Consider the following 24,591-nt stretch of genomic DNA (forward strand, 5'->3'; position numbering starts at 1 on the left):
AAGAGGGGCTGACCACCAGGGGGCGCCGCTAGAGGGCCGACTTGGCCCCTGCACCCAGGGCCATCAGAAAGGCCCTAATAAGGGGTGGGGACTCTGGGACTGAGACCAGGATGGCCAGGAACCCAAGGCCCCCTCTTCACAGCACACGCACACAGAAAACTGCCCATGTCTGACCCGCTGGCTCAAGGGCCTCGCTGACTAATAAGGCTTTTGTCTCTACTGATATTTTATCACAGTATAATAATATGACTGATCATCGAGGGTTTAATTGTTTTCCCCCACAGGTCACAGTCTCCACTCCTCACTCTCCAGCTGTGCCATCATCCTGAAGCGAAGGCCAAGCTCGGGAGGCAAGGCTGCTCTCACAGAGGCCTTGTGAGAGCTTTCACCTGGCTCTGGGCACACCCTGGGAAATGGGTTTCATGATCAGGGTGCTGAACTCAAAGCCCTATTCCCCAAGGTGACACCCAGTCATCAGTGGGGTCAGCCTCCAAGAACCGGGACATGGAGGGGAAAAAGGAGGACATTCCCTTAGGGCACTGGGATGTGGCCGGGGGCCAGTGACCAACGTGCAAGGTCTGCATTTTCCTGAGAGCTGCAGGCACGTGTGTGCGTGCACACAGCCATGCGCAGAGCGTGCGTGTGTGTAGTCGTGTGTGCACATGTACGTGCGTGCATGTACTTGTGGGTGGGCTCTGGCCGCAGTGGGCTCCGGCCACTCAGCCAAGGCCGTGCGGGGCAACCGAGCTGTAAGGCAAATCTGGGGCTATCCCTCAGGCTGGGAAACAGGAATGAAGAAGGGCATATTACTCACTTGTCCTTGGGGTCTTCGAAGCCCTGAAAGAGAGGGATAGAGAGAGAAGGAAAGGAGTATGAGAACAGAGAGGACGCTTCCAGGAGGGGCTGGCGGAAGGCAGTCCAGCTCACCAAGGAGCCCGCACTGAGGGAGGCCTGTCACTCAGGAGTTCTTTCTTCCTTCCTTCAGTGAATACAGCTGGGGTCTTCCTATGGGACAAGCTCTGTGCTAGATTCTGGGGGGGCGGGCAGAGGGAGGGGCACCGTGATTTCATGTCATCTATTGGCAAAACCAGGCATCCAAACTGTCACCACACTCAATTCCCCAATGTCCCCCCTTCCTCCTGGGCCCTGAGCTTGGTAGGTCCCTCTCAATTCTGCCTTGAAATAAGTTTAAAATACGAGAAATCACTAAGTGATCAATTCCCACCTGTGCACACCCCCCCCCACCCCCACTGAGCACACACAATCTCCTGGGAGTTCCCATGTTTTGAGCTTTAGAAAGTTAAACGCCGGTGACCTGCAACAGCTTTCCTGGTATCTGAGAACCCGTGTACTCTTCCAAGGCCAGAGCTGGGTGGGGATCCAGGAGGCGAGAAACCCTCCTGCCGCAGGTGTGACTGCTGCTCACATACACAGGGCAGGGGTGAGTGTGAAGGTCCCTAACTGGTTGCCAAATTCAAAGTCCTATTTACAGTTAGTCTACGACATCCACAAAATGTGTCTCAGGGTGTGACCAGCTGTGGCAGAACAGAGAGGGGTTCCCTAAAATGGGAAGGGGGTGGAATCCGGGAGGCAGTGGAGGAGGCAGCAAGCAACCCCAGGACTGTTTCCGGTAAGGCTCAGGTTGCCAGGACAAGGACAGAAGGTGACCTGTGGTCTCTTGTGGCCCAGTGTGGAGCACACTGCTGGGCAAACATGGAGGTCAGTAAACGCCAGGTGAACCCAAATCCCAAACGAACACACCTCCCTTTGTGCCCACTGCAGACACAGTGTGAAAATGCAAACAGCAGAATTTATGTTGGTCTTCATGAGCCAGAGCTTACAGGTGCTGAAACAGCTGTGGGGTCCACACCGCATTGGGGGCTCTGTCTCCATTCTACCATTCTACCCCCTGCGGAGGACTTCCAGGGGCCTCGGCAAATCCAAGGGCCTGACTGTGGACTCTGAGCTCCTCTCAGGCTGTCTAGCAGTGGTCTCCCTGGATTAGCCAAACCCTTCTTCTTGTCCTCTGAGAATCATCAGGCCCTCTGTCCAGGCTGCGAGACCCGGCCCACTACACCATCCCAGCCCCAACCTGGAAGAGGTGGTGTGACTCAAGTGAGTGCTCCGCCTGGGGGCAGGTCCATGCTGGGTGCTCCCAGGACCCATCAGGGCACAAGCCTAAGTGGGCATCAGGGAACCCAGACAGTCCAGCTCTCTGCAGAATACGGTGAGGGGCTGGCACTGAATTCCATCACTGGGGCCGGCTATGATTGGACTCTGAGACTGAGGATAACCGAGCTGTATTCTGCTGGTTTCTGCAGCTCAGAAACACACCTGACACGTTCCTAACGAACCTGTTTCTGACTTTCTCCTGTTTCTGACTTTCTCCTATGCTCCTTTGGTCATCTGCTGGGGCTGGTTGGGGCCCAGGTCTGCTCCGAGTGCCGTGTTAGTGTGGAGAGCTCAGCACTGGGAAGGGGTGTTGGCAGATAAACCACAGCACATGGTCATTAAGAACACAGTCCAGGGGCGCCTGGGTTGCTCCGTTGGTTAAGTGTCTGCCTTCGGCTCGGGTCATGACCTAAGGGTCCTGGGATTGAGCCCCTACTCAGCAGGGAGTCTGCTTCTCCCTCTCCCTTTGCCCCTCCCCTGTTTGTGATTTCTCTAATAAATAAATAAAATCTTAAAAAAAAAAAAAAAAAAGAACACAGTCCAGCAGACTGGGTTCAATTCCCTGACCTGCTTGCTCGTTCTGGGACAACGGTCCTCTGCCCGGCTGGGAGGACCCTCAGAGAGATTCCTGCGGTTTGTACCACCGCACTTCTGGGGAGCAGCTTGGCTCAGCGGGTTCTGTTTGGTTCCCAATTCCTGTTCCTTGGACCTAAAACAGGAGCAGAAGCCGTGGCCCCTCCACTCACCCACGTGGCCGCGTGGCTCTGGTTTGCGTGCCCGGCCCAGAGAGCTGCCTGTCTTCCCTGAGCGCTCGGCTCAGCCTGCTGCCCCCAGAGAACGCAGAGCCTCCCTGGTTAAATGAGCAGAGGCCCCTGCCTGCCCTTCCTGTCAACCTTCTTATTAATCAGTACCCTCAGGGACCTGTGACAGCCGTGCCTAAGCGCAGAGCAGAGTAGCTCATGGCTACAACTTAAAAGCTGAGTGCGAGCTGGAACGAGATTGAAGGAAGTAAAAGCGCTACCTACGAGTTAGTACCTTTCTTAGTGCTCCCAGTCACGGCGTGCTCTAATCCCCCACGCCTGTCGTCGGTGGGAGTCAGGGCAGAAGCTCTTCTTCTGTGTATCTTTCTCAAAGATTTCAGGTACGTGAAACACCAAAGGCCCACGATGCGCCTGGCCGCTGCCAGAACCACCCCACCCACGGCGGGGACACTGCCTGGATGGGCGGGGGCGGAGGTGGGCCTTCGACACTGGCCTCTTGAGACTCTGCCCAGCCGGGAGGAGGGACGGGGCATCTCTTCTCCCAAAGACTGTGGCAGAGGTGTCCACAGACCTTCCCATCCCTTCCTGCTGGCGGGGCAGCTGACGCCACAGAGAAGCCCTGTGGCCAGTCTCCCCAGTGACAGGTAATTCTTCTGCTAATTCTTCCAAGGCTCCCGGTCCTAACAATGATTAATGTGTCTGCTAAACCAGTGCTTACACTCCAGACTGCCTCCTCTGAGACTCTGGAATAACTAAAGACTCCACTTATACCAAATATCACAAGAAAAAAGCTTTCCAACGACTTAAGCAGAGAAAGCCCATCGGGTGCCTCTCCTGCCCGCTTGCGGCTCTTCCTCTCCTTGCTCCCAGAGTCTCCAGCCCACCTCTGTCCTCTCCCTCCTGTCTTCCTGTTCCCTCTTCCCTGCCACCTGGATGACAGCCTCCCTCTTTGAACCCTGCTCTCTGTGGTCCCCCCCCACTCTCCACTCACCCCCTCTCTGGTCCTGGTCACATGGATACGAGGCCACAGGAGATTATGAAAGGGCTGGGGTGAGAACAGAGGGGGTCCACCAACTGCTCTTTGCTTCGGGGACGGCCCCCCCAAGGAGGGGGAGTGGTGGCTGGAGATCTGCAGAAGTCCAAGCTCAAAGCCCTGGAGGAGGCAGGCACCCCTCCCCGACTCTGCTCCCTCATAAACTTGGTGTCCTATGAGTTGCTTCTTTACCGTCAAAAATTAAAACGGAGGTCTTGACTCAATTCATTTTTTGATCCTATCCGTTTTCCTTAAACCTTTGTCATCTGTTATTTGCAAGCTAGCAAGGAGCAGAATGGCCGGGTCCCCAGCCTGTCCCTGGCTCAGTCTACTGACTCAGCTGGATTTTCATAGAATTTATCTGTAGTCCCTGATGCTATAGCTCAACCCTGGTCCAACCCACAGACCCCAAATCGGGGATCCTGGTGCCAGCATGCCCCATCTTATTCCTATACTCTGGCTCTGAGGGAACAAAGTGTCCCCCACCCCCTCACACAAACACAGCTCCCTGCACCCTCTGGCCTCACTCATCCCTCTCCCAGGGCAGGTGCCTTCCACCTGGGAACCGGGCTGCCCTCGAGCTGAGGAGTGTGCTTGGATGGAGAAGCCAAGCTCTCAGATAAAAAGAAAGGAAACACTGCTGCTCTGCCCTGACCTCTGTCATCCCTCTTCCTCTTCTTCCCACCCTCTGAATTCTTTCTATCATTGCTGGCAGAACCCGGGCAGTGGATCCTGAATTAGATGGTCCCTGGTGTATGCAGGGATGGCTGGGGGCGTCTGTCCCCTGGGGCAGGCAGGGTCCCTTGAGACGGAGCCTGTACTCATCCAGTCTGCCTGCTCCATGGGAAGTCTGCAGTTGGCCGGGGCACTTCACAGCACAGAGGGCAAGGGGGACCATCGCCTGGCGCTTGCCACAAAGTACTGAGCAACTGAGCCCAAGGATGTGTTTCAGCTGCCTGGGAAAAGCAGAAGGTGCTGGAAGGACGTCTGATGAGCTAGTGCCCCACCAGACAGTGCCACGGGAGCACTGGAGGTTCTGGCTGGACACAGGTCTGCTTCCAGCCTTTGGGACTCGCGGAGAGAGCCCAGGGTCAGAAGTCAGGCGCTCGGGCTCCCAGCTCAGAGCTGCTTCTGGGGCTCTCCAGGTTCTGTCAGGCCACACAAGGGACCTGGCCCAGTCCTCACACCCACGGAAGGCCCTAGCCCTGGAGGGTACTGCCTGCACGCTGCCCCACCTGCTACTTACCATCCGCTTCATCTCCTTGGACACCTGGTTGCCCCCCAGGTGGTTGTAGAAGGGACGCTCGGCCCCCCAGTGGGGCGGGTTGTGCCCAATGGAGTTGGTTCTCTGGCGATTCATCTTGGCGATCATGGCCTTTTCTTCTTTCTGGGAGAGCAAAACCGATACGTCAGCCTGTGGGCAGAGCCTACCAGGTGAGCCCAAGTGGGGCATTTCACATCCCTCCTGGCTGCCTGGCCATGTAGGAGTTAAGGCCGGTGTCCCTCTCTTCTGTGCACAGCCTGGAGCCTAGAGTCTGCCAGGATCCTGGAGCTCACTGTAGAGAGCATCCTAAAGCCTTCACACTCCCCAGCGCTAGCCCTGGCTGGCCTAGGTGGGAGGGTGGTCTTGTGAGAAAGCAAAGGGGCGTGAGGACCACTGTCATCAGCACAGAATTCTCAGGGGTGGGCAGAGCCTGGGTCCGAGGCGCCCGGGGTAAATGCGGGAGAGGAGACCAGGAATTCCAGTCTCCACTCAACGTATCCCAAACAGGCATGTTCTACCAGAGAGGTGGCTTCTGGAGGTTTGGGTCACGAGAACTTGAGAGGCAAAGGCCAAAACACATTTTACAAATACACAAGTGGGGCCTCAGCTGGCTCCCTGTATGCCAACCACGATCTCTGTCTGTCCATCCATCCATCCAATGTGGCTCCAGGCAGAAGGTTGGAGAGGCCCTGGGGAGACCTGAGGAAGCCTTCCCCTCAACTCCCTGAGCCTGGGAAGGGAGCCCGTCTGATCAGGGACTCAGAGGGGAGGGGACACAGCCTGCTTCAGCTGACATGGCTCCGGGTGAGGTGAGGGGATGGGGTGTCACTCTCTGTCTCCATTTCATCTTTCTGGACCACCTGTCAGAGGAACATGACCCAGAGAACCCAGAGTAGAAGGTGAGCCCTCAGCCTGAGTGGGGCAGGAAGGTGGGGCTGAAGAGCTTGTCACCTTAACAGAGGGGACGGTGTGGGAGGGCCTGGGAGGAAGTCGGTTCACTTATACTCCAGTCAAAGAGCAAGCAAGTGTTCAAAATTATGTCAAATGAGCCACCTCCCTGTGGTCTGTGGGGGGCCTGACACAGCTCCTGCGGTGCTGTGGCAGATGAGGTCCCCCTGTGACATCTTGTCAGGATGGACCCCTGCCCCAAGGAGCCCCCAGATCTACCTGTGCTGTCACCCAAGACTTTCTCTGGACTTTTCTCCCAGCTTAATTTTATCTTTCTCTAACTTCTTATGAAAGAAAGAGGGAAGCTTTTCTCTATCAAAGGTCACTGACCAACAGGTCAATGCAATGGAAAGAATCATCAGTAAAGGCTTTTTAATCTAGGGAGAAATAGAAAATGTTCTCTTCATTCACTTTAAAAATTAAGAACATGGAACATGACACTATTAAAAATAGAACACCAAAGTCTGCTAATAATTCAGTTTTATATTTGGGCAAGTGTGGGCTGGGACAAAGGGAGGGAGGAGAGAGGGACTAGAAGGTGAAACCGGGAAAGGACAGAGGTCCTCTGGAGAAACAAAGGTGTGTAGGGACCAGCAGAGACAGATGGGAGACAGAGAGGTGGAGAAGGGCCCAATGTCCGCCTGGTTCAGGCAACAGAAAAGGAGCAGGGAGCACATGAAACAAAAGGCTGGACTGAGAGTGAATGGTGGACAGAGTCCTTGCTGTTCCCTTTCCATGCCCGGCCTGTGGCTATGCTGCGGCTAACTGATTTGAGGCCCGTTGCATTTCTGCAACGGAGGTAAAACAAACACAGCCTCACTTTGTTGTCAGCCTTGCAAGCCCTCCATAACGCTCACGTGCTTCCCAGGAAGCAGGAACCACACTGCACGAGAACTGCACGACTTGACTCAAGGAAAGAGTGAGAAGAGAAGGAAGCAGATGCCAAGAAACATTCCTCCCCCGAAGAATAAGGCCCCGCAGCCCCCGCCCTGGCTTCTCCCCCACCTGCCCGGCCCCCCAGCCCTCAGCTCCCCCAGCCGGACCCGCTTCTGGGTGCAGCGCAGGATGAGGAAGGTCTCGATACTGTGCTCCTTGAGGTAGGCGTTACGCTCGCCCCCACAGCCCGGCTCCACTTCGTAGTCCCCGTTCAGGTAGTTGAGTGTGGCCTTGGTGATGTGGATGCGCCTGCAGGTGGGGAGGGACGCAGGGAGAGGAGGGCAGAGAACAGGACTTCAGAGCTCCAGCCCCCATGCCGAACCACACTGCCACCGACTCGGTCACAGTTCCAATCCCAGAGCCCCGCACTGTCGCTCAAATGCTAACCCCAACCTAGATCCAAAACTAGATCTCAACGTGCTGGACCCTCCCCTGTCATCACGTGGCTCGGGTAGGCCCCTTCCGAGCTCACGCTCACGTCGTTGGCCCTGAGCACACCACACGGCTTTTAAGTTACAGTGTCAGCTTTTAAGTTACAGCGTAGTCACAGCAGAAGACATCACTGGCCCAACTGGAGGACACAGCCTCAGGCCCACAAACTTGGCAAACCGGCTCAGAAGCCAGCAGGGGGCCCGTGCTGAGCGCAGGACTGAGTCCAGATCTCCCAGCCTGGTACAGATGTCCTTTTAATACAGGCACTGTTTCTCCTACCAGTCCCTAAGAGGTCATGTGCTCTATTCCTTGGAAATACCACGTTCCCTTTACCTGTGCCTGTCCTCACCTCGGTCCCTTGGCCTGGCTCTCTCCCCACCTCACCTTCCTCACCTGTCTGAATCCTGCCCAGTCATCCAGGCTCATGTCCCACTTCTTTTCATCCTGGTTACCCTGAAATTACCCCTGAGGTACAGAACTCTACCCCACCTACTGCATTGCACAAGACGCCATTTTGTGCAAGTACCTTCTGGGTGAAGTCTGGGCAAAGGTTGAGAGGCTGCTCCCTACAACTTGCCACAGCGTGGTCAAGTCATTTGATAAGGAGAGGAATTCCTCCTGAAATTCTGCCAACCCGGAGTTCCAAGTTAGCCCATCCTGCCCACACCAGTCCCATGCCTCACAACAGTCACCCTGGGGGAGGGAGGTTGGGCTGGAAGCTAAGTCTGGGCCTTCACTCACCCTGCCTTGCCTCCAGCTTCCATGTGGTTGGCCAGCGTGACGTCATTAGACCAGACGTCGAATTGCCACTTCCTGAGACCAAGGACACCGCAGTGTACTCGCCCGCTGTGAATTCCCACGCGCATGTTCACGTTCACCCCTGTCACCTCCCGGACCAACCTGGGGATGGAGCAGGGGTAAGGCTGGGAGAGGGTCAGGGGCCAGGCACACAGAGTCGGGGCGAGGCTGGAAGGCACGGGGTCGGGGGTGTGACAGAAGGTGCAGGGGTCAAAGAGTCATTTCTTTCTGGTCCAGCCCAAATCCAGAGTCTGAGACTGTCTCACCTGATGGGCAGGGCCTGGACCCTGGTACACAGGTGCTTTAAGCAGTGAGGTGTCGCTTCCCAGTGTGGCCACAAGGGGGCACAGTGCCTCACATTACAACCCAGGCCCCACCGCTTCCCCTTCCCCACAAAGGCACCCTGGGCCTTTGCTACCCTTCAGTCAATCCAGCTGTATCCTGAGATGCAAATGCATACTAGTGCCCACTCGAGCCAAACAGGGAAGTTACAGCCGCTCCAAACCCCATTCATATAATGCTCAGAGGTGTCCACACTGCTGCTTCTTGGATGTTAGCAGCATAATGGAGCAAGGCGGTTCAGTGAGTTTCAAGAGCGGACATACGTCCTGCTCAGGAGAGAAGGAGAGCTGAGTAGGTGCAGGGGGCCAAGGAGGTTCCGTGTGCTAGAAGCAGCACCAGTGCCTGCCACTTGCCCCATGCCCAGGGCTGAGGGGGTCTCCGAGACATGGGTGGGCCCTCTGCAGGCTGGAGAGTGTGATGGAAGCCGTACTGCTCTGGGTATGCTTCGGAGGCGTGAGGTCTGCAGAAGAGGGTGCAGGTGCTCCGGGGGCGGGGGAGGGGGGTGGTACACAGTGTGCACTCTTCAGGGACCCAGATGCTCTCTGATACCCTGGGATAGGCCCACGCAGCCAGCCTGACTTGGCCTGATGGGCAGGACCAGCATCGGATGCTTGCCCCCCTCCCCACCCACCAGCGAGAGGCTGACACCGACACAGGGAAGACTTATGTCCTTCATCATTTCTCTTGTCCTGGGACGCCCCTGCTGGAACGTGCCTTCCATCCACAGTGCCTCGGGCCCCTTGCTTAGGTTGATAATACCTCATTCTACCTTTCTGGCTTAACTGCAGGGCCGCTTTCTGCATAAAGCCTCTCTTGGTCCTCCCAAAGGAAACAAATGCCCCCTCCTGGACTCCCCCATCTCAGTCTGCCTCTCTCACCTGGTGCTGTCCGCTCCACATGCCTGGTGTCACAGCAGTGGGAGTCCTGGCCTCTCCCTCAACAGACTCCGTGCTTCCAGGCGAGGGAGCTAGCCCAGGCACGCAGGGGCACTCAGCAAACACTGCCCAAAGAGCTCTGCCAAACCGAATGGACTCGGCTGCCTTCCTGGACAGCTACTCTGACCTCTGACCTTGTCTACTGCAGCTTTTCCTTTGCCCCTGCCCAGGTTACTTCTGAAGCTCAAAGTTACTGAGCCTAAACTTGGATTATCTCCACATCTTTTAATAACCAGGGGCCCATCTCTGGCCGGCAGTGACCAAGAATTGGCCAAAGGTCCTTGCCATTGCTCCCATGAAGGATGGATTTTCTTAAATGGGGACACCTGCCTTTGCATCCATCTGCCATGTTGTATTACCCTGGGGAGATGTTTAACCTCCGTGAGTCCAAGCTTTCTCGTCAGGGAAGAAATGGGGCCATTGGGCTCTACACCTGGCTGGGTGGCTGTGGGCCCTGAGAGATAAGGGTGCAATGCACAGGGCACAGCATGATGGCCAGCTTGACCTCCTCTTCTGCAGAGACAGGGCCACACCTCCCGCTGCCCTGGAGTCTGCAAAGCTCTCCCTTCCTACAGGACACGTTCCTCTAGGAAAAGCTTCCCGGGCGGCTGCGGGCAGAGGTTGCCCAGGAGAAGGCCCCAAGCCTAGAGGTGCAAATCCACCCTCCGACGTCAGGTACTCAGGCTGAGGGACAGTCCCCTCCCAGACGGGCACTTACGAGATGGCCTCAATCATGTCCATGCCCATCTCCACGCAGCAGTGGGCGTGGTCAGCCCTCGCTTCAGGCAGCCCAGAGACACAGTAATAACAATCCCCCAGGATCTTAATACGTAAACAGTGATTCTCCTGGAAAGCAAATTAATTTTAAAAATTAAAAATAGTAGGAAAGAGCAGTGGGAGGGAAAGAAACGGGAAGCAAACAGATTCACCCCATGCCTGGAATAACTTGCCTTTTAGGGCAGCAAGCACAGACCCAGTGCCGGCAGATGCATGGCCCCAGCCCCAGGACAGGCTTATCAGGAGCCGAGGGGGGATGGAGGACAGGCTGAGCAGCCCTTAGGCATTCCAGCCTCCCCAGGCTCAGGAACTCATTTTAATGGTCACTGCTGAGACCCAAGAAGAATGCAGTTGGTCCAATGTGGGAGCAAACAGGGCAGACTTATCAATTCGAGGAAGGCCCCGAGTTGAGAGTCAGCAACCCTGGTTCCACTCCCAGGCCCTGGAGAATGCTCAGACTCTTGGCCTAAGGCTCTATGAATAGTTCTCTGATTCCCCTTCTTTTACAAAAAGACTGAAGCAGGAATGAGACTTAACCAAAGCTCGTGTGCCCCTCAGCCTGTCTGAGACTTGGACCAAGCAGCGTGCAGCCAACCAGCAAGCGTGTGAGCGCTAAGACCCCTGTAGGGCTGAGGTACCTGTCCCTCTGCTCCTGACGGAGTAACGGGCACAGCGGGGGTCACCCAGCAGGTCAAGACTGAGCCAGGATGAGGACTGGCATGGGATGTCCTTAGTCACCAACTCTCAGCTCTTCAAGTCTGGTCCCCAGAGGCTACTTCATGAAGTGGGACACTGGTACTCAAGTGTCCGTGCAGCCTGGATTCTCATTTAAGGCCCATCTGATGCCTGAAGGCCTAGCATATACCCAACTCCGCTCACCCATGGGCAGTGATAAAACCACCACGCAGGCATGAGACCCACCATCCAATGCCCCTGGAGGCCCTGGTGCCCCCTCTGACCGGCACCAGCCTCTCATCAACGATCTGATGTCCTGTGAGGGCAAAACGGAACGTGTCTGCCCGTCGGACATGGCAGTGAGTGGCCCCTGACATAGAATGACTCGACAAAGAGACAAAAGCTGGAGAGGATGACAGTATAAACAGGGACCGGATGAGCGGACGTGTCATTTACCACTCCATGCCCTGGGGTGCTACTTCCAATTTGTCTAAACAGCTCAGAGTCCTCTTTCTGGAAACCTCAGGGGGGTGGCACGCAGCTGTCTGCAGGCCAGCTGGGATTCAGACTCATTCTCTAACCACTCTGGCCAAGCTCATCAAGAAAGTAGCTCTATGGGCACCGAATCTGCTCCACCGAACAGAAATTCCTCAGGGGCCTGGGCAGCGTCACCTGCAGGCCTTCCCTCGCCCTTCCTCGGGTGGAGGGCTCCCTCACTTGCTCCCTCGTGACCAATGACAGTATAAAAACACGGCCAACTGCGTGCGGCGTGAGGACACGCAGCCACAGCGCATGCAGCCCCTCTGCCCAGCAGGGCACATGCTGGCACAGGGCCCGTCCCTGCGGCTCACGGTCCTTGGCCGCAGTGCTCTCCCTTGGGCGGCCCACATGGAGCCAGCCTGCTGGTTCTGGCGTAGGCCCTGGGTGCCGAGGACAGTAGGGGGGGTGACTCACCGCAGCCAGCTTGTCGAATCGGGCGAAGAGCTCGTTGAGGGTCATGACCAGCTCCTGGGCAGTGCACTGGGATGCCAGGCTGGTGAAGCCCTCGATGTCAGCAAACAGGATGCTGGGGAGACAGGTGGAAGAAGACCCCCATGAGGGAGGAAGGTCAGGGGGACGCAGCCAGGGCCACCCTAGGCCTTAGGAGGGCTGCTGGCCAGCAAGAGTCCTGGGGGGTGGTTTCCAAATAGCTGCTGGGGAGGGCATAAAGGGGGCCCCTGGCACTGGAGAGTCGAGATGCTGGCCTCTTCCTGCTGGCTGGGAGACGCCTTCTGCGCTCTCACTGCGCCCTCACTCCCACCCAGCATGGGGGCGGGGACGGGACAGAGGCATATAAGGCCTGGGAGTGTGAATCTGCCTGAGTTACCAAAGACAGGGACCTGCCCCCACCCCCCCAGTTCTGAACTCTCTTGGGCCGGCCCTGTTTGACGCCTGAGCAGCCCCCTCAAGGTAGCTGCGGCCTTTGATTCATGGGCTTGGAAAGTGTTTCAGGCCCTGGTGGCGATCATATTAAGGTCTCACTTCCCAGCCTCACAGGTAAGGTTTTGGACCCCAAGCCCTCCATCCCTAAGGAGCCTCTAGAAGGAACAGACTGCAAAGGCACAGGAAGGAGAGAGAGAGGATGACACAGCTGGCAAGCATGTCTGGAAGCCTCCAACTTGTCCCTGCCAGCAGCGCCAGCCTCACCCCCGGACGCGCAGTCCGATGGAGCAGCCAGTCCCTGCAGTGTGCACTGCAGCTCTTCCATCCGTCCTGTGACTTGTGTTCCGGAGATCGAAAACGTCTTCCTTTCTTTCACAACACACCGCTAGAGGTGAGGCCCCAGGGCTGGAGTGTGTAAGGGCCCCTAGAGTTTTTTCTTTAAATGGACACAAAGAGTAATAACTCTCATGTACTGAGATGCTCCCAGTGGCCTGGCTCAGGGCTGGGAGCTTCCAAACTGTCTTCTCATGAGTCGGCCAGGCAGCCCCGCAGCGAAGGCTCGGTGTGTCCTCCTCACAGACGAGGCGGCTGAGCCTCAGGGAGGAAGCCACAGACAGCAGCACGGTGGGCTCCTTCGCCAGGGCGTGTTCTTCCCGCTACACCACAAGGCTCCTGAGGCTCCAGAGATAGTCTTCCTTTCTTAAATTAGGAATGCAGAACTACACATATTTTGTTACTTTATCTGGAAAATGTGTTTTGGTGCATTAAGCCTGTCTTTCTGTTCTGATGTTTGACCCGTGGGAAGCCTGTCGGTCCCAGGCTGGCCGGATCGTAGGGACAGTCAACAGCTTGCCTTAGAGTCCAGAGCCCCACAGCCCAGCCAGGCTCTCACACTCAGACCACGACTCCCCTGCCCTAATCACCCCCGGGACCAGTACTAGACTCAGAACTGTCCGTATACCCCAGAGCCCACTGAAATGATTCAAACTAGCCCATCCCAAGCCTGCTTACCCTGCCTCACCCATTCCTTCCTGCAGAAACCCCAACGAAGGCTCTCGTCCTCGAACCCCTCTCACTCTGCCTCCTGACCCACCACGGTACTTCCCCATGGGGGCTGGTGAGACCCTGAAATCCCTGAACCCAGCTTGGCGGGATGACTGCTGGGTCCGGTAACCCACGGCACGAGGCTGAGGAGAAGGGCGCTGGGAGGAAGGAGAGACAAGAGTGCGGACCAGGGGCTCAGAAGGCGAGTCCGGGATGCCATCGAGAGGGGGCACATTCAGCAGCTGTGACCTCACTGAGCTGTGACCCCCACGCTCACTGAGCTTACCTAGCCAGTGAGGAGGGACAGGCCTCTCTCTGCCACAGCTGGCTGTGGGCAGGCCTGCCATCATTCTCCTTCTCCACGGGGGACCTCTCTGGGTCTTGGAGCACTTTCCCCCACAGCTGCTTAGACCAGTGGTTCTTAGACCTGGGGTCTGTTAGAAACACCCAGAGCTTTTATAAGAGTGGTCCCAGAGCCCCGCGCCCAGAGATTCTGGCTTAATTAGTCTGAGGTAGGGCTCTGTATTGATTGCGTTTGTCTGGTTTGGTTTTATTTTAAGCTTCCCTGGTGATTCTAATATGCAGCGGGGGTTGAGAACCACTGCACTCATTTAAATGTCACCTCAAGGAGACTTCTATCGCCCTATTTGAATCTCTAAACCCTCCCCTGTCTGCCTGCCTTCCCCGCATACTCTTCTCCAGTGCACGTTTCACTCCTTACTCTAGTCGTGCTGTTGTTTGCGTTATTGTTAGGCTCCTGTTTATCTCTTCCCGCTAGAACGTAAAGTCCTTTGAGGGAGGGGTTTTGGCCTATTCCGTACACTGCTGCATCCCAGCTACCAGCACACTGTCTGGCACACAGAGTAACTGTTCAATAAACCGTGCAACCAGATGACTGAGGACAGACAGGTCACATCCACATGCCCTCTGCCCTATGTGCCCCCCAGCCCACAGAAGCAGCCTGTATTAGCTTCCCAGGGCTGCACAGCACAGTGCTGCAGACCGGGGGCTTAGAGCCGCAGAAACGTATTCCCTCACAGTCCTGGAGGCCCGAGGTCTGAAATCCAGGAGCCGGCAGGGCTGTCCTGCCTCTGACACTCTGGGCAGAACCCTTCCTTGCCTCTCCCTAGTTGCTGGTGGCGGCTGTCCACCCTTGGCATGCCGGGGCTTGTGGCTGTGTTACTCCAGTCTCAGCCTCTGCCCTCACGGGGGGTTGTCCCTGTGTATCTGGGTCTTTATACAGCATTTTCCTCCTCGTATGAGGACACCACGTATATTGGATTAGGGGCCCACCCTATTCTTCATCTTAACCTGATTTCATCTGCAAAGACCCTATTTCCATACTCACAAGTTCCAGGGGTCAGGACTTCAACATATCTTTTAGAGGGACACAGTTCAACCCATAACAGTGCCTAATGTATATTTGTTGATTGGAAGAGAACAGTCATACTTTCAAAGCAAGCAAGAGGCAAGACCGGTCACTCCAGCAGTTCTTCCTTCAACCCCATGGGGCCTCTTGGGGTCCCGGGCTAAGTCACCTGAGACAGTAGCTGTGGGACCCAGGGCCTGGTGCCAGCAGCATTCACGGGACAAACGGTGGAATGGTTACACAGGCCATGAGCGGCTTCCTGGTTCATGCCAGGAGGCGTGGGAAATGACGTTGGTGGGTGAAGGGCCTCCAGTGGCTTAGAAAGCCAGAGCCTCCCTCCAACCTGCTGGGATCTACTCTTTGTGGCCCCTCCTGGGGCTTTCAGCAGCTGCTAAGGAGTCAGGGAGGCCAGGCTGCTGGCGGACAAGTTGGTGGTGAGACGGAGCAAACAACCAGCTAGAGAGGAGGGGCTCAGAGCGGGTTGCTAACTGGTGCAGAGGTTTGGACAGGCTCTCTGAGGTCCCAGCTCTGAACCCCGCAGCCTCTCCTACACGTTTAAGGAAATTCCGCCACCTCCACATTCCCCCACCTCCTGGTGGAGGCAAAGTCACAAGCCTGTGCTATCGCCGCAGGGAAGGATTTTGCTCCGTGGCTGTCACTCTGCACGCTCCTCTGTTTTTGAGGTTTACCCAACTGCAGACTGTCTGCTCCCCTGGCCAAGGTCTCCTGCTCAGCTCTTTGGTAATCCTGAAGGCCAATTTCCAACCACGCCAGGCCCAGACATGCAGTAAGGTCCTCATTCATTGATCAGCTCCTACTTGAGCTCATCTTGGCAAGGAGATCAGGCCCTCGAGGTGGGCGCGCAGAAGCCAGGCCGGCCCCCTCTGGCAACACGCTCCTCCCTAATTGCCTGCCATCCATCACTCGCGGCCGCCCGCCTCCTACTCCACAGGCAAGAGCGGGCAGGCACTTCAGCCCAATTACCACAACAGGCCTTTCAGCCTTCTGCTGCAGCTCAGCCCAGCTTCTCCACACGCATTTTTGGGGAAGCGCATTTCCCTGCTGTTGTTCCCTCTCGTTCCAACAGGTGCTGTGACCCGATGAAGATGCTGGAGTCTGACCCTGCTCCTAAACGGAAGCCACGTCCAGCAGCCCCTGGGCCACCCACACGCCGAGTTCTCCTCAAGGTCTGGGCGAAGGCAGCGCCAAGGACCTGCTCCTCGGACCTGCATTTCTCGGCACTGCACACACAGGGGACTCAAGGAAAGCTGAGAGGCAAACTGTCTGTCGAGGTGGGCCCAGGAGGGGCAGGGGGCCTGGGGAAACAGAGATCATAGGGCAGGGGCAGGAAGGAGTATGGCAAGGACTCAGCCCAACTCCCAGGACGCTGGGCCTAGCGGGAGCTAAATGTCTTAGGGAAGCAGGGCAGGAAGTGCCCTGGAGGCCCCAGCAGCCTAGGCTGGGGAGGCCTGGCCACAGACGAGGGGTCTACCCCCTGCAGAGTGCCCCCCATTTGCTCCAAGCCAAGGGAGTGTCTTGGGCCCAGGCCGCTAGTACGACAAAGGAGGAGCAGTGGGTCACTGGCATGTGCTAGGTGAACGCACAGTCAGTTGGTCATACCAACATCTGGCTGACGACGGACACCAGATGACTAGGCATTTTCCAAGGGGGGGTGCAAAACAATTAGAGCAGGGCATATGGACAAGGAGCAGCCAGAGAACCTTCTGAGGGACAGGCTGGGGGAGGCAAAGGGGAAAGGCCAATGAGAGAACACTGAACACACTGGATATGTGTACATTCCACCCTGGACAGCCAGGCCCTCTCCTCTCTCCTGGCAACGGGGCACCTTCCTTCAGAAAGCAGAAGGGCCCTGCGACTGGCTTGACTGTCAGGCTTGGGTCCAGCGGGTCTGGGGTCAACATATGTCTTTTAATCCCTGTGGCCAGCCTCGGGGCCTCCTGCAGACCCCATTCCAACCCCTGATCCCCTGATCTTGTTTCTGCCCACCAAATCCTACTCCCACCACCCAGACAACGGACCTCCCAGCACACAGACTTTGTGCTTATAAAGCCATGCATGAGCTGGGGAGACGTGGCCCACAGGAGAAGCCCGCGAAGGGGGAGGGGACCGCACCAAGACGGAGCAGTAGTCCGTGACCTCTCAGTGATGAGTACGTGCTGCTTTCTACTGTCCTCCCTGTATTGTTAGTTCACAATTTTCTATAAAGAACACACAAAAAGACTGAAAACTAATTACATTCTTCTAGGATCCGGTTCTAACCCTTCCACCTTCATGATGTCTTTTCTGACTTACCCAACCCAGGATAATCCTCCTGATTCTGAATTCTTATTAGGGTCAGAATTTCAAAGGCACAGCCTGACACATTCAACAGGTCAGTGTCTCTTCACCCTAAATTCTCTCCCTTCCCATCTACCCCAGAGCCCCCAATTTTGAGTCCAAAGCACTAAAATAATAAGTCCTAGCTGGCTGCTGGCTCCATTCCCCACTGATCCGCAGTCCGTGTCCAAGGACGAACTCTGGTCTCTCGTGAACACCCACCTCCACACAAGGAAGTAAAGAAACCAACTGTCGTGCACTGCTAAACGGAAGGAAACCCCAGCCCACGCTACAACATGGACGAGCCTTGGGAACATGATGCTGAGTGAAATAAGCCCATCGCAAGAGAACAAGTCCTCTGTGATCCCACTTACGTGAGGTACCTAGAAGAGTCAACTTCACAGGCACAGCGTGGAATGGCAGTTGCCAGGGGCTGGGGGAGGGGAGGAATAGGGAGTTGTTTAATAGGTACAGAGTTTCAGTTTCGCAAGATGAAAAAAAGTTCTGGAGATGGATGGGGATGGTGGACGCACAATAATGTGAAAGGTTAAAACGGCCAATTTTATACTAGGTATCTTTTATTACAAGTAAGATAATGAATTAATTAGTTGATTAAAGAGCAAAGCCCCACCCCCAGTGGCTTTCCCAGTGGGCCCAGCTGGGTTATGAGGCTGCGACTCCCACGGCACTGGGCACGGCCCGACCTCCCTGCTGAGGGCTGGACGGTCCCTAAGGGGCAAGCACAGTGTCTTTTCTATCCACTCCTAGTCATAGCTGGTGAAGAATGGCAGCACGTTAAGTGTGTAATGAACGAGATAATAACATTAAGGCCCCTTGTGTCTATAATCGGTATAGCGTAGAGCTCAGAGTACTTTTCTTAATATCAGGTTGGAGACAGGAATGCTAGGTTTACGGACCATCCCTTATGTGGTCGTTTGCCAGGAATATGACTGCGGTAAACATTTTTCCTCTCTGCCCACAGGGTGCGCAATCCACCCACAGGTATCTGAGCACCGCGGATGTGGTCGTGAGGCCATCATCATTCAGAGCCATGCCGCAGCTGGGCCATGCACCAGAACGACCTGGGGACACAGCCAAGTCCTTGAAGGAGACAGCCGAGATGATAACCTTAAAAGGGGGAGGTTCGGGAGAGGCTGGGGAGAGAAGGGAAAGGAGGGGGAAGGAAGGAGGAGAGCCCTCCCCAGACCCCACCACACCCCTACTGTACAGGGACGGCTGTTCCCTCATTTCCACCCCTGGGTGAGCAGCTCTTCGGTCAGGCCTCTGAGAATGAGGCTGTGATTTGAGCCAATAAGCCAAGACCCCCACATTCCATCGTGAACCCCTCCCAGGGTCCAAACAGACGGGGCCAGGTGAGGACCAGCGCCCCCTGGAGTAGTTGGCTCTCTGGCCCTCCCCACCACCTACAACCTTTAAAACCTAAGGGCTCCAGCTTGAGGACAGGTCATTCAGGCGTGGCACTCTCACTCAGTACGGACCCACACCACACGGCAGCGCGCATCCTTCAGCACGCTCTCAGGCCTGGCTCGCACGTTCCATGCTCCCTGAAACCTTTGGGGTATGGGTTACCTGACCTTGACTCTCACCTCATACCCTGCTCCACCTTCAGAGGGCGAACAGTCTGCAGCTCCCTACTGGGTGGGGGGCCTGGCAGGGGCTTCCCATACTCTCCCTCACCCACCGTCCCAGCATACCGGCAAGGAGCGAGTCCTAGGGCCCCCTCCTACAGGCTCTGTTCCTTTGTGGCTTTCATCATAACAGAATAACTGAGTGGTAAGTTTTGTAACATCTACATAGACCCATTCCTCATATGATTCATCCCCAATTTACTAATTGATCCACAATTTACTGTACGTCTTTCTGAACAGAAAGTGAGCTTCCCAACATCAGGGACAGTGTCCCTCCTAATCCCCATTGCAATCCCTGCCTCTGTAGGTAAGTGTCCCCCCAGTGGAAGCGAAGGAAAACATCCACTGAATGCAGGAGTGAGGGGATGTCACCACTCCCACGTTACAGGTGAGGAAGAAGAGACTCAGCCCTGCCCGAGTTCCCACAGCTAGCAAGCGGCAGAGAGGGCTGCGACCCGGGCTGCTCAACACAGACACCATCTTGCTCAACAGTGGCGTCTTAGGAAGGGTCGCCTGGTGGCAGCAGGGTTCTGGCAGCATCTGTATGTTTACTGTGAACCACAGGGACGTGCTATGTGCTTCTAGGGCTGGCCCCTTCCTCCAACCTCAGTGTCCCTCCTCCCAGGCAGAGTTGCCTCTGATGGCATGTGCTGGAGGCCTCTGTCCCAGGAATGGGGACAGCACAGCCCCTCTGACCCTCACCCTGCCCTGGCTGCAGGAGAGGCAGGTATCTGGGGGAGAGGACAGGGAGGAGGGCCCTCAAGCCACAGTCTGACACCCTAGCCACGGGCCCTGGCCCCACCTGACCTGTCCAGCCAGGAGGGCTAAAACATCTCCATCTGTCACTGCGTGTCAGACAGGCGAGGCTGGGGGCTCCAGGGGGGTCTCCAGAGGTTCCTGGGCCTCTGGCCCACCTCAGTGCATTGCCAGTGGTCGCTCAGCACCAAAGTATCGGCAGGCTCCTGGCGGGTCCCCGGGGGCAATTCTGTTGGGGGTCAGGAAAGGGTGAGGCCGCAGACAGCAGTGGGGGTCTGTTGTCACCCCTCCCTGCCCAGGCCGAACTGTCCCCACCCATTAGTCTCTTCCCCTTCCGTAGGTCCAGGCCCAGTCTGTCACACCGCAGGGCTGATTTATTTTTCTTGTGGCCTTGCTCTCAGAGGGGGCTAGAGAGCAGCATGTCATCACCCTCTCTAAATATTATAACTCCACTGAGAATTGACAAACGTGACTCATCACCCTTCCACTCTCCAGCGAGAGAATCCCCAGGCCTTGCTTTGTTGATAAGAGTGTGATAATCATCACAATGATAGCAGTGACGACCATAATCACTGCTCCCAATTACGGAGCACATGTCTGCTGCCAGACCACGCTAAGCGCTTCCCTCACACACTTTCATCCGCTCTTCGCAACCCTGCTAAGTAGCTATTCTCCCTGCCCTATCAGGTAGAGGAGGAGACCGAGGTTCAGAGTATCAAGGCCTATCACTTGCCCTGGTCACATGGCCAGGGGACAGCAGAGCCTGATTGACAGGAGCCGGGGTGGGGCGGGGGGAGCAGTGGCTGCCTAACCCTGAGCCCCAGGCCTAATCACGGCACCACGCACCCGGGCCCTGAGTGCATTTCTACACTGTGACATCACCCCTTCACCTACTACTCAGCCCCCGGCTCAAGTCAAAGTTCAACGCAAAACAGAGACTAAGCACGCAATGTGTTTCCACCGAGAGCTGCAGCCAGAGCTGCTAATGGAACTGGGAACAGCCCGCAGGCGATTTGCATGCGATGGCTTGTGGCTGGCCTCTGATGTGGACCAGCCACCACCAGCCCAGCAATCTCAGAGTCAGGATTAGGTCTGTCCCTATGAAAAAGGTAGCATTTTGATTTTTCTCTCCTTTTATCTCTTTGATTGCTGCCACTGATCCGTAGCACGTCCGGAAACAGAAATACCCTCATTGTGCCTGGGGTCTGATTCTTGCCACGTGGACACCTTTTTAATTTACCCAAAGTCACAGCCTCCGTGGGAGTGGAAGGGGGAGGGGGACACCACCCCAAGGGCAGGGCACTCCTTGTGGTGGCAGAAGCAGCCTGGGTCAGTCCCTCTGACCCAACCCCCTTGCTGGAGGGCTGGGGGCCCAAAGCAATGGAGGGGCAGGAGACGGAGGGGTGAGAGGGCAAGGTGCTGGGCGGAGATGCAGAGGTGGCCAGATGTGTTAGCCCAGCCAGGCTGAGAACCTATGCCTTGCATGCCAAACTGTTTCTGAGCAGTGAATTTTCTGCATTCCCTTTTTGCTCAAATTCATACTTTGGTGGAGTCTGCCAGAAGCTCTTCTGTGCTGAGAATAGTCAAGGAGAACACCTTTTGTCCATGCTGGGTTTGGAATGACGCCAGGGCCGGTGAGGCCGTGAAGACAAGACCAAGAGAGAAAATCCCAGAAAGGAGGAGCTCAGGGGCTCCTGTGTGTTGGAACCACGTGGCAGGTTACTCCTTCCCACCTGAACTTTGGGCCTCTGGAATGTGTTCTAATAGGGAAGGCTATTTCTTTATGTGTCCTAGAGTCCCCCAGATTTCAGGGGTTGCTATGAGACAGGTAAAGTCCCCTGGTGGGTCCACAGTGTCTATCTGTCTGTCTGTCTGTCTCTCTCTCTCTCTCTCTCTCTCGAAGCCAAACCTCTCTCCTCCCTCTCTTCGGAGTCTCCCCTTTTGGGGAGTCCCTGAGACTCCTTCCCACAAATCCTTATACACACTCCTTTCTCCTGGGCATATAAAAAACACCTAGTAAGGCTAGGTAAGAACTCTGATACCAAAAAGCTTTCTGAGGGCAGCTGTCCCACTTAACCAGCTCTGGGATCTTAGACAAATAAATCTCTGTGCCTCAGTTTCCTGTAAAATGGAGATAATAGTGCTACTGACCTCTTATATGTATTCTGCGGACTCAGTGAATGTACGAAAGTATTCAGAATAGCATGTGGGTCAAAGAAGGCGCTATATAACTATTGTTGTGAGTAATGACTCCACCTTGTGGAGTCAGAGACAGGCATGAGGAGAAGTGGGGGACCAACACATCAGCGCGACCTACCGAGTCCTGGGCCCCACTCTCCTCTCTGAGCTCTGCTCAGTGGCACTACAGTCCCTCGGGACGCCTCCTGGGCAGGTGTGGGGACCTGGCCAGTGGCAGCCTTCTTCCTGCCGCTGGCTACTCTCCCTGCCTGAGAGTGGAGCATGCGTGGGTTTCGGGGGACTGGGGTACCCCAAAAACAGAGGACAAAAGTGTTGTTCAGGTCACCTTTTTCTACCAAAGGCTTAGAGTCTATTTTGGAAGATGCATACAGGACACAAAGGCAGAACCAACGGTCTCAGATTCCGGGGCACACCTGGGAACTGGGCAACTCTGCCTGAAATTCTGACAATTCCTACATGAAAACACAGTGCCCTCCCTGACCCCGCGGCCATCAGCCTCACCTTGAGTGGATGTGTATTAGTGTGTACATGGATGTGCACGCACCATCATTTCTATTATTCCATTTAATCCCTTTATGGAACTTCAGCCAAAGCCTCCAAGGTTCCCTCTACACCAGCCTTAGCAGATTCGTGGGTCATAGGAAAACCTGCCCAGAGAGAAAGTCATTCTCTTGAAGGCAGACACAGCAGCTCCTTTTCTGGGCATATGGGAGGATTACTGGGCTCTCCAGGAAGCCATGCTGGATGAAGGCCACTGTGTCGCTCCACGTCCCCATGGAGCTCCTAAGCAGATTTTGCACTCTATTAGGCTACATCTGTTTGCACGTCCCTGCTGTCAGCAGCTTCTGTCTAGAGAAGCAGCAAATGTGCAGTAAAAGGGGCATGGGCTTCGGGGCAGGCCGACCAGGATGCACCCCCACTTCACCACTCCTGGCAAAGTCTTAGCCATTCTGAGCTCAACCGCTAAACAAAGGATGCTGATGAGGGTGCGCACCTGGCCGCGTGACCAGGAGAATTAGCCACGAGGTGGGGAATGCCTGGTGCAGTGCCTGCCACACACCGGCTTAGAGGGCATGGAAGCTGCTAGATGATGATGAAGATTGAGGTGAGAGCGACCTGTGGGTCCCAAGTCTGCTTCCTGTCTCCCTTGCTGGGTTAGGAGTTTCCCTGACAGCTGGTTCTATTGCTTTCTCCTTTCTCCTCCTTCCTTCTCTAGCTTCTCCCTGGGGCCTCCCCTCCCATCCCTTGATAATAATTTACTTCACCAACCTCAAGGGTGCCATGCGGCTGGGGCGCCTCAGACAACACACACTCCAAAGCCACAGACCACCCTGTCGGGCTGTGCTCCGTTGGCAGGGGAGGAAGTAGGGATGTTGTCTCGCTGGGGGATCAGTCCTCTCCCCCCTGCCCTCACCCCCCAGCCTCACTCCTACCTCACGTTGTCGTGTTTCTGGATGTAAATCTTATGGAACATCATATCCTCCTGCTTGGCATTGATGTCTGCTTTCATCTCCATGGCAACATGACGGGGCAGGACAGACAGCAGGAGCCGCTCCTGGGGAGGGAAGCACATGCTTTCATCACAGCTCCCTCCACCTGCCTGGCGGTCCCCTTCCCCCCGCAGGCCGACTCCTCCACACCTGGGCCCCCCACCTACAGGGCCCTGGAGAACCCCTCAGGCTGACCTACAATTCAAAGAACTAACATGTATGTAAGCGTGGGGCTAGCGTCATGCCCCCAGGGTTACTTGAGCCCTTCTTCCTGGGAGACCACCAGGGTTTTCTGTACTGGTGAACCTGTAGTACTGAGCCTCCTGGAACCCCAGGTGTCACCTGACATTGTGTGTGACCGCGGGCAAATGACTGAACCTCTCTGAGCCTCAGCTTCCTCATCTTTAAACAGTGATGGGGCTATTGAGAACATTACGTGAGAGTCACTCAATTAGTCACCAAATATGTACTGAGCACCTACCGCGTTCCAGGCATCGTGCTGGGGGTCCCGAGTTACAACTGAGGGACAGGCAAGGTTTCTCCTTCACAAAGCTCCCAGTCTCATGGGGGTATGGGGTACTGTGGGGCTCTGCACAGGGGTACCTGACGTAGGCTGGGGAGAATGGGGTGGTCAGAGCGGGCTTCATGGGGACCAGAAGGATGAGGTTGGGGTGCCCCATTTCCACGTGCGGGACAGTAGCCCAGGAGAGAGCGAAAGCACATGGACTCTGAGAAATGGAGAGAAGCTAAGACCTGTCAAAGAGGAGGTGGGAGAGAAGCAGGGAGAGGGGCCAGGGCCACGCTGTGGGAGGGAAGGTCCCGACTTTGCCTCCCTTCTATGTTCTCCTCCCAGGCCCGCCTGCTCCAAGAGCTCCAGCGGCCTCAGGAGTGGGTGACCTCGCCCTGCATCCCAACAGCCCACTGCCCACATCAGGCGCTCTGCCAGGCTGAGTCACAGACTTCTCCACCTGGGGCCCTTCGCCCTGGCTGGCCCAGCCTTCCTCATTCTCCCATCACTCGCCCACTAGATGCTGGGCCACCCCCTTGTGTGGCCCTAAGACTCTTCTGCTCCTGCGTCTTTCTGTTCTCTCCCTCCTCCTGCCCCCCACTCACACACAGCACATCCCCACCTCCCCTCCTCTTTCTGCTCACTCTCACCCCTGTGAGCATGGTTTCCACTGGCACCTTTGCCCATCACCTCCCACTCCCTGGCGCTCACCCAGGCTCCCGAGTCCCCAGCTGCCCGCTGGAT

The 24,591-nt window shown here is 56.1% G+C and overlaps 1 protein-coding gene across 1 annotated transcript in view; it reads right to left on the bottom strand.

Annotated features, from left to right (window-relative positions):
• ADCY5 (adenylate cyclase 5) overlaps window positions 1-24,591 on the bottom strand; it is a gene marked incomplete at its 5' end in the record, with an annotated part of 143,088 nt that overhangs the window by 30,136 nt on the left and 88,361 nt on the right. The window contains 7 exons of the mRNA XM_034670712.1: window positions 815-837; window positions 5,213-5,353; window positions 7,222-7,363; window positions 8,288-8,446; window positions 10,340-10,467; window positions 12,028-12,139; window positions 23,283-23,404. Of these exons, the coding sequence (XP_034526603.1) occupies window positions 815-837; window positions 5,213-5,353; window positions 7,222-7,363; window positions 8,288-8,446; window positions 10,340-10,467; window positions 12,028-12,139; window positions 23,283-23,404 (827 nt within the window). The remainder of the gene's footprint in view (window positions 1-814; window positions 838-5,212; window positions 5,354-7,221; window positions 7,364-8,287; window positions 8,447-10,339; window positions 10,468-12,027; window positions 12,140-23,282; window positions 23,405-24,591) is intronic.

Source organism: Ailuropoda melanoleuca, chromosome 1 (genome assembly GCF_002007445.2).
Source record: "Ailuropoda melanoleuca isolate Jingjing chromosome 1, ASM200744v2, whole genome shotgun sequence".
NCBI classification, from domain to species: Eukaryota; Metazoa; Chordata; class Mammalia; order Carnivora; family Ursidae; genus Ailuropoda; species Ailuropoda melanoleuca.